The sequence below is a fragment of the Musa acuminata genome, chromosome BXJ1-8 (assembly GCF_036884655.1).
Source record: "Musa acuminata AAA Group cultivar baxijiao chromosome BXJ1-8, Cavendish_Baxijiao_AAA, whole genome shotgun sequence".
NCBI classification, from domain to species: Eukaryota; Viridiplantae; Streptophyta; class Magnoliopsida; order Zingiberales; family Musaceae; genus Musa; species Musa acuminata.
In genome coordinates, this window is record NC_088334.1 from 44,505,998 (window position 1) to 44,518,731 (window position 12,734).

The 12,734-nt window shown below is 40.7% G+C and overlaps 2 protein-coding genes across 2 annotated transcripts; both read left to right on the plus strand.

Annotated features, from left to right (window-relative positions):
* The first annotated feature begins 786 nt into the window (after nucleotides 1-786).
* LOC103995256 (plasmodesmata-located protein 6) lies at nucleotides 787-3,642 on the plus strand. Its single transcript, XM_009415807.3, has 3 exons — nucleotides 787-1,732; nucleotides 3,211-3,312; nucleotides 3,417-3,642. Exons 1-3 carry the CDS (start codon nucleotides 1,003-1,005, stop codon nucleotides 3,425-3,427), a joined length of 843 nt encoding a protein of 280 aa, XP_009414082.1. The 5' UTR covers nucleotides 787-1,002; the 3' UTR covers nucleotides 3,428-3,642.
* Nucleotides 3,643-7,648: 4,006 nt separating this feature from the next.
* On the plus strand, nucleotides 7,649-10,129 carry LOC135588094 (probable inactive receptor kinase At1g48480). The gene is made up of 2 exons (XM_065080040.1): nucleotides 7,649-9,097; nucleotides 9,235-10,129. Exons 1-2 carry the CDS (start codon nucleotides 7,729-7,731, stop codon nucleotides 9,840-9,842), a joined length of 1,977 nt encoding a protein of 658 aa, XP_064936112.1. The 5' UTR covers nucleotides 7,649-7,728; the 3' UTR covers nucleotides 9,843-10,129.
* The last annotated feature ends 2,605 nt before the right edge of the window (nucleotides 10,130-12,734 follow it).

Genomic DNA, 12,734 nt, shown 5'->3' on the forward strand with positions numbered 1-12,734 from the left:
AAGAAGACCAGAACATCACAACCACAACAGAGACTTCCAAGTCAACTTTCATAAAGCTTGTCTGATGCACACCACCAGCCTCATCTTGTGAACACACACTGTTTCCAGTTTGTCTCCAAGCAGAATCCAATTTGTTGTTCTACAACTGGGTCTCTGAAGCCTATCATCTTTGTCCAAGTTGTGCATTCTATAATGGTTCCCATGTCACTCACAAAAACAGTGTCAGCAAGAACACACCTAATTTTTGGCTATGCTTGCATCTTTGTCATTGTTTTTTTTTCTGTGGATTAGTTGGTACTTGGGCCATTCATCATTAAACATCATATTTAAGTGGTTTAGTCTATGCATAGGTGATTCACTACATATTATTTGACCTTCCAAAGTCATCATGATTGAATGATTGTGCATGGCCTTCATAAGTACTTGGATTCTCCAAAATGCAAATGGAAATATATGTTGGCACAAGTACATTATACCAGAGCTTATCAATTACAGAACAACTGCCTAGGAATGGATTGACTAATTAGGATCAATAATTAGCCAGAATTATGTTCCAAGATTTCAAATTAGGATATACTCTTATATGCTAATAAAGCTTAGATTACTAAAATCCTTATAGGAACAAAGATTAGATGAAGATGACCTTAAGTCAATCTACATTACTGATGTGAATTTGACTGGATGGATGGTCAGGATCATCTGAGAGCAGGGATGCGCCCCATGCTCCCAGACCAGTGAAGTTTTGAGGATGCCAATATGTGCTTCCTCCTCAGTCCACCACTCCTACCTTCTCTCTCAGAGAACATTCACCCCGCTGTTCTTCTTGTTCTCAGAACCACATCCCAACCCATCTCATTCCCTCTCTCACCTCTCCTCATATATAACCCCACTATGGCCTTTCTTCTCTCTTCACCCTTCCCCTTCATACACTCTCTCACTCCTTTGCATAAGAACATTTGGACTAACGAGAGGACACACACACACACACAGACATAGAAAGCGATGTCTGAACTCTTGCTCCTCCTTGTATTCTCTTCTCTTGCGTCCCTGACGACGTCGGTCGCCGACGACTACACTGGCTTCGTCTATGCCGGGTGCTCGCAGCTCAAGTACACCCCCGACTCGCCCTACCAACTCAACGTCGAGTCCCTACTGTCTTCCATCGCCAACGCCGCGACCTTCTCCTCCTACGCCAACTACACCTCCGCCTCAGCCGCCGCCTCCTCCCCGGTCTACGGCCTCTTCCAGTGCCGCGGTGACCTCTCTTCCTCCGACTGCAATTCCTGCGTCCGCTTCGCGCTGTCCCAGCTCTCCGCCTTCTGCCCCTTCACCGCCGGCGCCGCCGTCCAGCTCAACGGATGCTTCCTCCGCTACGGCAACGACTCCTTCGTCGGAAAGCCCGACACCAGCGTCCTCCGCAAGAATTGCGGGCCTGTCGCCGGCGGCGGAGGGTACAACTCGGACGTGCTCGGCATGCGCGACGCAGCGCTCGCCAGCCTGGCGTCGGGCTTCACCGGTGGGAGCTACAGGGTCGGCGCCGCCGGCTCCGTACAGGCGATGGCGCAGTGCGTCGGGGACCAGGGCGCGAAGCAGTGCAACGACTGCGTGGCGGCTGCGGTGGCGCAGCTCAAGGCCGCCTGTCCGTTCGCCGTCGCCGGCGATGCTTACCTCGGCAAGTGCTACGCCAAATACTGGTCCAGTGGAGTCTACCATTCCGATACTAACGATCATGGTAACCGCTCCTTCCTCTGATCACCGACGGTGCTCCTACTCTCTGCTTTCTTGTGCTGTTTTTGGAATTTAGTCTACCAAATTATATACTTGTAATGGTCTTTTGATGTGATATTGTGATGAAAATTGACCATAAATCTGCTTGTTTGGTATAGTTTGTGACTTAAGCTTATCAACTTTTGTTGCATAGTCTCTGTCTTGCTTGTAGTTATTGTAATTAGTTTTTGGTTAGTATTTTTTATGTAGCAATGAGATCATACTATGACCATCTTCTTCCATAAAATGGTTCTATTTTCACTAGCAAACATCCTAGTGGAGAATCCATGATCTTGTGTTCTATCAATAATTTGCTTGGAGGGTTCAAATTGATCCATCACAATTAATAAGTAGGCCAGCAAGTAACATGTGTGCTATACAGATGCATCTTAGTTATCTACTCTTGATTTAGTCATTAGATTGTATATATTGATTTAGTTATACTTGGTGGAAATTAATTAAGTCTTCATCAATTTATGCAACTGCAGTATTCATTGCTCTTTTTGATAGGACAGTGTTTGCCACTCTAAGTAGACCTCATGCCTTCCAAAAGGGAAGTTGGACCATAGATTGGCATCCTCTGACAAATCAACTTCAGATCACATCATCATTCAATTATTGAAGTCCTTTGAAGGAGTCTCCACTAATTGTATAGAGTTCTATTAACTTCATTAACATTAATTTGTCCATTGATTCTCTCATTTCAGAGTTTACACACTGTGCATCCTAACATGATTTGCCCTGAGTCGGTGTTTCATTTGTTCAAAGTTAGACTGCTGAACCATAAAAGTTGGTTGGTAGCAGTTTGATCAATTCAAAGCATGGATGGGTCCACACAAGAGTTTCTACATTGGAAGACCACACATTTGTTCTAATCTAATCCCTTTCTCCCTCTACATATCAAGGATTTGTAGCCCCTGCTCCACCTTTATAAATCCTAACAGTGACAATGTTTCTGCAATAATTCATTATATTGCTGGAAATTGCTGGTTTAGTGGCCATGAAAACCATATTTCTGTAAATTTTAGTCTCTGAAACTTCTGAATAGTATAGAACATGCTTTATGGAGGTTTTAGAACCATCCAAATTTATCTTGAAATGGTAGGAATCCTTATTCAACTCTATCTCTATATAAAACATACTATAGCTTACATATAATGACAACAAAAGATAAAGAGCAAGATAAAACATCAAAAAAAGAAGGCTTTATTGCACAAGTGTACATAAAAGTTACTTGATAAAAACAATAAATGAGTACAGCCAAAATTTAGTATTGTTGAAATTTGTGTATCTTAAGATCTTAAAATTTGGAGTTGAAAAATTAAATAAGTATGTTACAAATTGAATGAGGTATATCATCTTTTATCTGTTACCTTCACATTGTCTCCTGGAAACCTTTTCCAAATAGTTTCTCATTTCCAATGCAATTAACCTTTTCTTCAGGTGATCAGGTTGGGAAAACAGTGGCAATCATCATTGGGCTCATTGTAGGAGTTGCACTCATAATATTCTTGGCTGCCTTCCTCAGAAAAGCTGGAAATTCTGGTCACTCTCATCCTCCTGCTCAATCTGATCTATATATGCATCTTGTATCCATATTATCATCCAGTTCAATTCCCCTAACATGTGCTGTTTTGGTCTATTTGCAGGTAAAGACTAAGTTGAAGTGGAGGTAATTGCTTTTGGCACCTTTCTCCAAGTTTTACCTTCTTTATTTTGATGTTTCTTTTCAGTAAATAATGTTGGGTTTCCTTGCATGAGTAAAGTTGACAAAACAGACAGAAGGAGAAGATTCCATGTAACAAATAATCTACATTGTAGTTTGCATTTTCTAGTGAGTTATTCTTATCTATGAGGTGGATCTTTTCTTGAGCATGTTGCTCTTGTCTCTTGAGTTGGTGGTATGTGGTCTGTGATAGAGATCAGGGTATCATGGTAGGTGACACAGATTCATGTTCTTGGGATTGCTTGAATCTTAATCAAAGCAAATGGGATATCCTTTTGCTTACCAACTCAATCATTTCAACCAACTCAACTCAATTGGCTGTTGATTGGGATTGATTAATGCAAAGATTGCTTATATACCGAATGCTTTTCTATTCATACATTAGGATTTACTACTGATCAACCTCTGTTTTATCAGTATTCATAATTTTTTATTGTCATTTTTAATAGTATACAAATATTTGAAGAAGTCTTTTTTACCTATGTAATGTATTGGAGAAACTGTCATATCATTTTTCAATTAAGAAATAATAATGCCAATAATAAAAGTAGTCTACTGAAAGAATAGAAAGATTTTTTTAACCTTAAATTATATCTTTAAATCAAAAAAATAATATTATATTCCATATGTTTGGTTAAGATTAAGTGTGATATTATGATATAGCTTGTGCATTTCTCTGTGTCCATCAAATTAAGATTTATACCGATCGATCATAATTAACTAAATTTATTTCTCTAATCCATAAACTAAGCGGAGATATTTGTTATGATATATTTTAAAATTGGGCATTATATTTTCATCATTTTTTAATAATTTTTCTTCGATACTTAAGTTAGCGAAAGGAGGGCTTTAAAGAATTAAAACCGCTAGAGCACTATAAAAATAGGCTATAGATTTTTTCTTTATATATGAGTTAAAAAGGGTATGCATTGTTAACGACACAATGGCCTCCTTGCTGAGTGCATTAAAAGAATCCCATATATATACATATATTTATGTTTTTATTGGTGAATGATGTTTTTGCTTACTGCTCACACACACACACACACACACTCTCTCTCTCTCTCTCTCTTTCACAGACACAACCAAGCATGCACGCGAATGCACATAAACAACATGAAAGCTAAGTTAAAGTTTGATCTGCTGGCCAACAAATTGAACTGTTGATGGGACCTGATTAATGCATTCATGAAATCCCACCAACATCTTCCGGCTATAGTATTTACAGCTAATGTGGTGGGTGCTGCTGCCAGTACTGGTTAGCCCTATCTTCCTACCTTCAATTAGAACCGAAAAGAAGTGCATGGGTCGTCATCTCACTGTCGAACGAATCCTGTACAAATCGAATCAGTAAGCCTCATCAATAATCTTAAGAGAACTAGTTGCAGATGACTACTGAACTGCTTGTCTTGGGTGCAAATCCACATGCATTTACTTGTTGATCATTTAGACTTTTCTCCTTGACCTTGTCTCTCCTCCTCCTGCACTTGTTTCTCCGGTTCATGTGGAGGACAAGAGGAGAGATTTATGTAGAGTCCAAGAGGTGGCATCTCAATCTCAAGTTCATGGCTGGAGTTGGTTCTGCTGTCAACTTAAAGGAGATCATGGACAACATGAATGGTAGGAACAAGAAGATATAGAGAGGCTAATGTGGGTGGGTGTGCAGATACCTCCTCACCACAGCAATAATCCACTAAAATAAAACATATATGGAGTTGTGTTTGGCAGCAAGAGTATAGCTGGTACTCACAGCACAGAAAATAATAAGGAAACTTTCATTGATTTAGTGGCTCAGGACTTGACATATTTCTATCATCTGACAAAGAAATGGAAGCTTAACATAATGAAGACATAAACTTGGATGGAACATAAGCTAGAGAACTTTAAGTGTAAAAAATGGTTGGATATATTAGACATTGTCTTTCTAATGTTAGTTTCATTAACAAGGTTATGAATTTGTTGCATCAACATCTAGCTAGGGAGACAATGAACACAGAAAATAGACTAAATTGCACATATCTTACAAAATGTGTGGCTTACAATCTTCTTTTCATAGACTTTCATCTTTTTTTTCACATTTAAAATTATCATAACAAATAAATTGAGGTATGAAAGCTTAATCTTGTCTCTCTAAAATCCAATAGCTATCAAAAAATGGCTTGAATATAAATATATATAACTAGCATATCCCATATATGACACTTAATAAAGGCTTTTGGATGTTAATTAGACTCCAAATAGGACTCTAATGGTCTCCTAAAGTTGCCTTAAAAATTAGTGATGAAGATATATCTTAACCAAGATGTCTCTTGGGCTTAATTTGGATCATAGCTTAGACATGAATCTCTTGGGCTTAGGAAGTAATATTTTAGTTATCTATATCAAATATATAAAACAAATCTTCATTGCAAATACACTATTTTACTAAAAGAACTCTCCTATATTTTCAATATTTTTTAATTAACTATAATGTTTTAAGGACTGACTTATTAGGTGTAGTAAGTTGACTTGTGTAAGAATGAATTTGCATCAAAGTAGTTCTCATCCATCAAGTTCACCTTGTCCTCATGATGATGATCCAAATCCTTGAGAAATATTTATTAGGTACTAGAAAAGTAAATAGAATAAATATCTTCCAAACCTAAGATACTAGAAAAGTAAATCTACTAATGATGATGATGATTGTAGATACCTCAAAGGTTAAAGGTTTAGACCAACCATTATGACTTACATCAATCCTGCAATGCAAAAAACTATCATACAGTAAAAAAAATCATATGGCGAAGCCCCTAACACTGCCTTGTTCAATGAACTCAAACTTGTCTTTTATACACAAATTCTTGTAATCTCTCTCTCTCTCTCTCTCTCTCTCTCTCTCTCTCTCTCGGGCAATTTTAGGTGTCTCTATTCTAATGTCAATTCATGCAGGCTCACCACTACATAATGGTAGACTATTTCTCTGTTATTATTCTTAAGAAACATGTCCACCATAATTGTTCTAAAGAAATTTTCTTCTTCCGAGTATCTCTCCATATCCATCCAGCCATGCCAATCTGCCAAAAGTTAAGAAGCTTTCTTCACCGTCTCTATCATGCTCATTGCATGCACTTTCGGCAAAAGCAAAAAGTGCAAAAGGAACATGAAGAAAAGGCTCTCTTTATGTGACCAAAAAGAAGAACAGGGATGATTTCTTGATGCAGTTTGAAGTCCTGAAGAATTATCTCCATGATTTAAGGAACAATAGTCACTACTTTGTTCAGTAAAATGTGAATTATCATCCAATTTAAGTTGCATTTGGATCAACATTTTGACCTGATAACTCAAATATTGACCCATTCCCATTTTTCTACGGACAATGAACCTAATATGTTTTAGTCAATCGAATTATGCAAATTGATATAATATTTCGATTTTGTGAGATAATATATTTCATCAGTATATACATTTCAAACTTATATAAAATTTTATTTTAAATTTTACTAGAAATTATTTTTTTTTCTTTTTAAAATTAATAGGATTTTAATAACATTAAGCGGAATTCAATATTCAATATTAAAATCTCCACAATAATAACAATTTTTAATTTCGATATATATTTGTAAATTTTTTGATAAGTTATGTTGATGCTTATCAGCTAAATCTAAAAATTTCTGATGAAATAATTTTTTTTTGTAATTATAAATAAGCACAAGTAAAAGAAAACAAAATGAAATAATATATTAAAATCCCAATTGATTGCTCCTCGGAATCTCTTTCTACCCCTAACTTCCCGGGGAACGCGGGCCGGCCACTGGGACCCACCTGAAAAGCCTTCATAGTACCAATCACAAAGTAGGTTCGTCGATGGGTAATCGATGATGTGGTACGAAATATATCTGCCGCCCGCGACACCCAGAACCACATCCCACGTCTTCCAAGCCTAGCCAAGCCTGACACGTGTCAAACTCAGGATAAGTCCTCCGAGGCGTTCCCTGGAATCGACGGCCTGATCTTACCGATAGGAAAGCGCGGGACTTACGTGGACCGTCTGGCCGGGTCCCGCACAATGGAACCTCTCCCGACCAATTAATTCAAATTAATTCCTTGTTTTAGCTTCCTATGCCCTTTCTTCTGTGTTCCTCTTATTTAATGTAAGATGCCGGCCCTTAACTCGCTCGCCTGCTTCCGACGGAGCATAGAAGTCGTCGTCGAGTTCGAGGAGGAGAAGGGGAGGAAGAAGACTACTTTATGGCTTGATGAGCTTCAATAGACTTGACCATCCAATGATGGCGTCCGGTCGCCGCTCGATGGGCTCGCTGTTGCGTCTCTTCCTTTTCTTCTCTTTCTTCTGCTCGTTGTTCGGCGGCGGAGCGCCCGACGATCTCGCCTCCGACCGCGCCGCGCTCATCGCCTTCTCCGCGGCCGTCTCCGGTGTCACGCGGCGGTGGAACGTCTCCGACCCCTCGCCGTGCGCCTGGTACGGCGTCACCTGCGCCTCCAACCGCGTCACGGAACTCCGCCTCCCCGGTTCGTACCTCCTCGGTCGGATCCCGCCCGGCACCCTCGCCAATCTAACCGCGCTCCGCGCGCTCAGCCTCCGCTACAACCTCCTCTCCGGCAGCCTCCCACCGGACTTCGCCGCCCTCACCAACCTCCGATATCTCTACCTGCAGAACAACCGCCTCTCCGGCGGTATCCCCGCCGCCGTATTCTCTCTCCGCCAGCTCGTCCGCCTGAACCTCGCGGGTAACTCCCTCGACGGAGGAATCCCTGTGGCTTTCAACAACCTCACTGGCCTTTCGACGCTGCTCCTCGACCACAACCGGCTCTCCGGCGCGATCCCCGACCTCCGGCTTCTGGGTCTCCTCCAGTTCAATGTGTCCTTCAACCAGCTCAACGGGTCCATCCCCGCAAGCCTCCGCGGTTTGCCCGCGAGCTCCTTTGTAGGAAACTCCCTCTGTGGTCGGCCCCTCGCCCCCTGTCTCGGCGAGGGTTCGCCCTCGCCGGCGCCGTCCCCGTGGATCGCCAGCAACAATGTCGATAGCGGCGGGAAAAAGAAGCTCTCCGCCGGCGCGATCGCGGGTATCGCCATTGGCTCCGCCATCGGCTTCTTGGTTCTCGTCCTCCTCCTGGTCCTCTGCTGCCGAAAGCGGGAAAAGGACGAGGCTGGACCAAAGGCGGGGGAAATGATGCAGCCAGAGGCGGAGATGGCTTTGAGGGGCAAGCGAGAGGCGGCGGATAATGTGGCTGGGCCACCTCAGGTGGCGGCCTTACCTGCGGCGGTGGCTGGAGGGGCGAGTGGGAGCGCTCGGAAGCTGGTGTTCATCGGGAAGGTTCAGGGGATATACGACCTGGATGACCTGCTGCGGGCATCGGCGGAGGTGCTCGGGAAAGGGACGGCCGGGACGACATACAAGGCGATGCTGGAGATGGGGATGGTGGTAACAGTAAAGCGCCTCAGGGACGTCAACGTCCCTGAGAAGGAGTTCCGCGAGAGGATGGAGGCCATCGGCGCCATGGACCACCCCAACTTGGTGGCCCTCCAAGCTTACTACCACAGCAAGGATGAGAAGCTTTTGGTCCATGAACTCGTGCCAAACGGAAGCCTCTCCTCCATCCTTCACGGTGAGCCCTTTCTTCTTCCTGGATATCGCATTGCATGTCCTCGAACAGTGTCGGTGTTCCTTATACTGAATTCTTCTAATGTGTTCGAAGAATTGTCAAGCTAAGTACTCATGTTCTCAATTCATCTTCCATGGCAGGAAATAAAGTATCGGGTCGCACCCCTCTCGACTGGGAGACAAGGCTGGAGATTGCTCTTGGAGCAGCACGGGGCATCGAGTTCATACACCTGCAGGGCTCTGGTCTCACTCATGGCAACATTAAGTCCTCCAACATCATTCTCTCGAAATCGAACGAGGCTCGCGTCTCCGACTTCGGCTTGAGCAGCCTGGGCTCCACCCCGATGCCCAATCAACGCGCCGCCAGCTACCGCGCCCCGGAGGTCACGGACGTCCGGAAGGTCTCCCAAAAGGCCGATGTTTACAGCTTCGGCGTGCTTCTCATGGAGCTGCTCACAGGCAAGCCTCCGACGCAGGCGCTCCACAACGAGGACGGCGTCGACCTGCCCAGGTGGGTCCAATCGGTCGTCAGGGAGAAATGGAGCTCAGAGGTATTTGACCATGAACTGCTGAGGCATCAGAACGTGGAGGAGGAAATGATGCAGCTGCTGCAGCTGGCCATTGACTGTGCTGTGCAGTTCCCAGAAAACCGGCCATCGATGTCGGAGGTTGTAGCTCGGATCGAAGGGATCCGCAGCAATTCTAGCATGACAAATCATCAGCAAGGGGGCATCGCCTTTGGCGATTGATCGAGTCATCTGTTCCTATCATCTTCAAGGCATCTTCTTCCATGGATGAACCAAAATTGGATTGTTTTTGTGTTTGTCCTGGGAGTAAGTCGATGGTTATTTTATTTTCCTTCCATTCCTTTTGAGTTGGAACTGTTCTTGTGGTTCTTCTTCGTCCTAAATCTCCTGTTATTATTTACATTTGTTATTTTTTGGAGGGTTGTTTGATGCTGAGAATGAGTCCCTGTCCTTGAGGACTCTTCATGTTGTTTCATCTCGAGGTAATTTAACTTTATTGTATGGTAGAAGTGATGCTAGGATTGATGCTTCTTGATCATTGTTGTAATTACATTCTATGTATGTTTCAATCAAATAGTGGAAGATTCTGTAGCCTCATTACGGCTTTGCTAACCTCTCCATTCTCATAGGTTAACAGCTAACCATTGAAGTAGTTTTCTTGTGGGGCTGCATGAAATTTCTGTACTTTGGTGACCACCAACTGTATGTTATCTTGTACTGTATTTATTATATGGACAACAATATAGCTGCCTTCAGTTCAGTGTTGACCAAACCAAAATCTATGTCACTAATTCTGCAAGATCTGCTGGCATTTTGGTCAGAGTAGCAGCAGCAAGAACAAGGCTTCATTCAAACTTAGATGAATCTTCTCCAGGTCTTCTACAGGTTTAGCAAAGTAATACAGGAATCAGGTCAGACTCTCTTCACTTGAGTTAGGTGGCTTCTGGTAATCAGATTTCTCCTCATAAAACAACTCAATTCATGAGTGGGAGTTGAGAATTTGGACAAAAGGTGACACTTTCTTGAGTTAAATCTTCAGCAAGGGTTTATTGTTTATGCTGCACTTGCATTTCCATTATTTGGAAAGGTTGGTCATACACAGCTAGCATTGAGTTTTATTAGATATAATGAGTGCTAGTTTAAATTGATTTCATTATAGAATTATTACATTCTAAATCATTCTTAATGCATTTCCTTATTGAAATAGAATCATAATATTTAGTTTCTTTGCATCTCATTATCTGTATCTAGAGATGGGCTCATGTTTGGTCATATTAGTGAAATAAGTTTTTCCTTCTTTTAGTAGCAATACAAAATTCTATGCATCAGAATTAAATAAAGTTTATGCATCATAATTTGGTCATATCATAAAAAGAATTATTAACAGCACCTCAATAACTACAACATCATAGAAATGATTGTTGATTGAATATTTGACAAGATAGATGAGCAAAATATTCTTATGATTTATTGAATTAGGTGTGCTTTATAAATTGTGTGATCTTTTTGCAGTGAGAATAACAGTACATCAATTCTTGCAGTTCCTCCCAATCTTTGCTGCCATCACATTTTTAAGGGAACACAGAAGAGATCATATCACAAGAAACAGCCCAAAAAGAGTGATTTGCATGTTGCCAATTCTTGCTCTAAAATATGAAATCTGCATTCAAACAGCTGCAATATGAGTCATAAAGAAACCATTTTTTAATCTTGAAGAATATTTCAGGAATAGAAAAAAGTTCAAATTCCCAAACAAAAAAGTAGAGCATTGTGGAGTTGACGAAGGTTGGTAGTGCACACCATCTGTTCCAGTAGTTCACACAGATGCAAACTGGATGAAATAATAGCAAAAAATAATTTTTTTCTGTAATTAAAAGAATTAACGTTCTTGAGCTGTTCCACTTGTCCCTCGGAGAGGCTGGCATGCGTGACATGACATATTCGAAGGGAAATGTAGGAGCATATCATTAATTATTGATGATGAGAAGTTGTACTGTAGAGCACGTAGGAATTCTATATAGTTCTTATGCAGTAGTTTCTTAGTCCTTTTCATGGTTAACTCCATTTTATATAACATTTTCTAAGCCACTTAGTTTCTTTTGTCAACTCCTCCAAGCAAAGTTGTTCTTCCCATAAGCTTGATGCTTTATCAGCCCTATTAATTCATTTTTTTTCCCCCATGACATCCCTTCCCTCTGTTGAGAATTTTATTTTTGTAAATCTCAATTTTATCCTTTTATTTTATTTTATTTTATTTTTTAAAATTTAAAATCGATTCGAATTAATGAACCTAAAGGCTTTCCTAGTCTTTTGTGTGTCATCTTTCTTAGCTGCTTTCGTTGTTTCCTCGTTCTCTTCCTCATTAAAAAAAAAAGAGATGGAAGAGTAATGGCGAAGCAAAAGAGTGAAAGAAGAAGAAAAAAAAAAAGGATCGAACTCTTATATTAAATCTGATATAATATAAGATCATTGAGAGATAATGAGAGACGAGCGCTATTTTCATTATTCTGAAAGGATATCTTGAATAAATTATTAATAGAGGTGCATCAGAAAATTAATTAATGAAGATTTTATGATAAATTACCCTTTTCCTTTTCCTCTAATGACAAAGATGACAAGTGATGTTTCTCACATTTTGCATTTGGCAAAACTTCTTTAACATACATGTATAACATAAACCTATACATCAAAGAAATCATATATAAACACTAATTATCCATAAACTAGCACAAATTATTTCTTTTGAGGTGAGTGGTCCACAATATCCCACCAACGAAAATATTCGTGTTCCCAACCTAGAAAGAACGAGGAAGAAAAAAAGTTTGATTCATTATTCTTTTAGTTAATATAACGAAAAAGAAAGGATCCAAAATCATATCTAGCAATATCTCCCACTTAATTCATTGGAAACCTTTACTAGCAACTATAGCTTACATACGAGGTTATATCTAATGTCATTATACAAATTGACACATCTCATGAGTTCAGTAATGATATTGGTATATGTCATGCTTCATAAAGAACCAAATTAATACAGATACTCTCATGAATATGAGATTTACATCGGATTAATAGGTTGTTTGTCAATAATAGTCGATCGAAATCAATATGAAA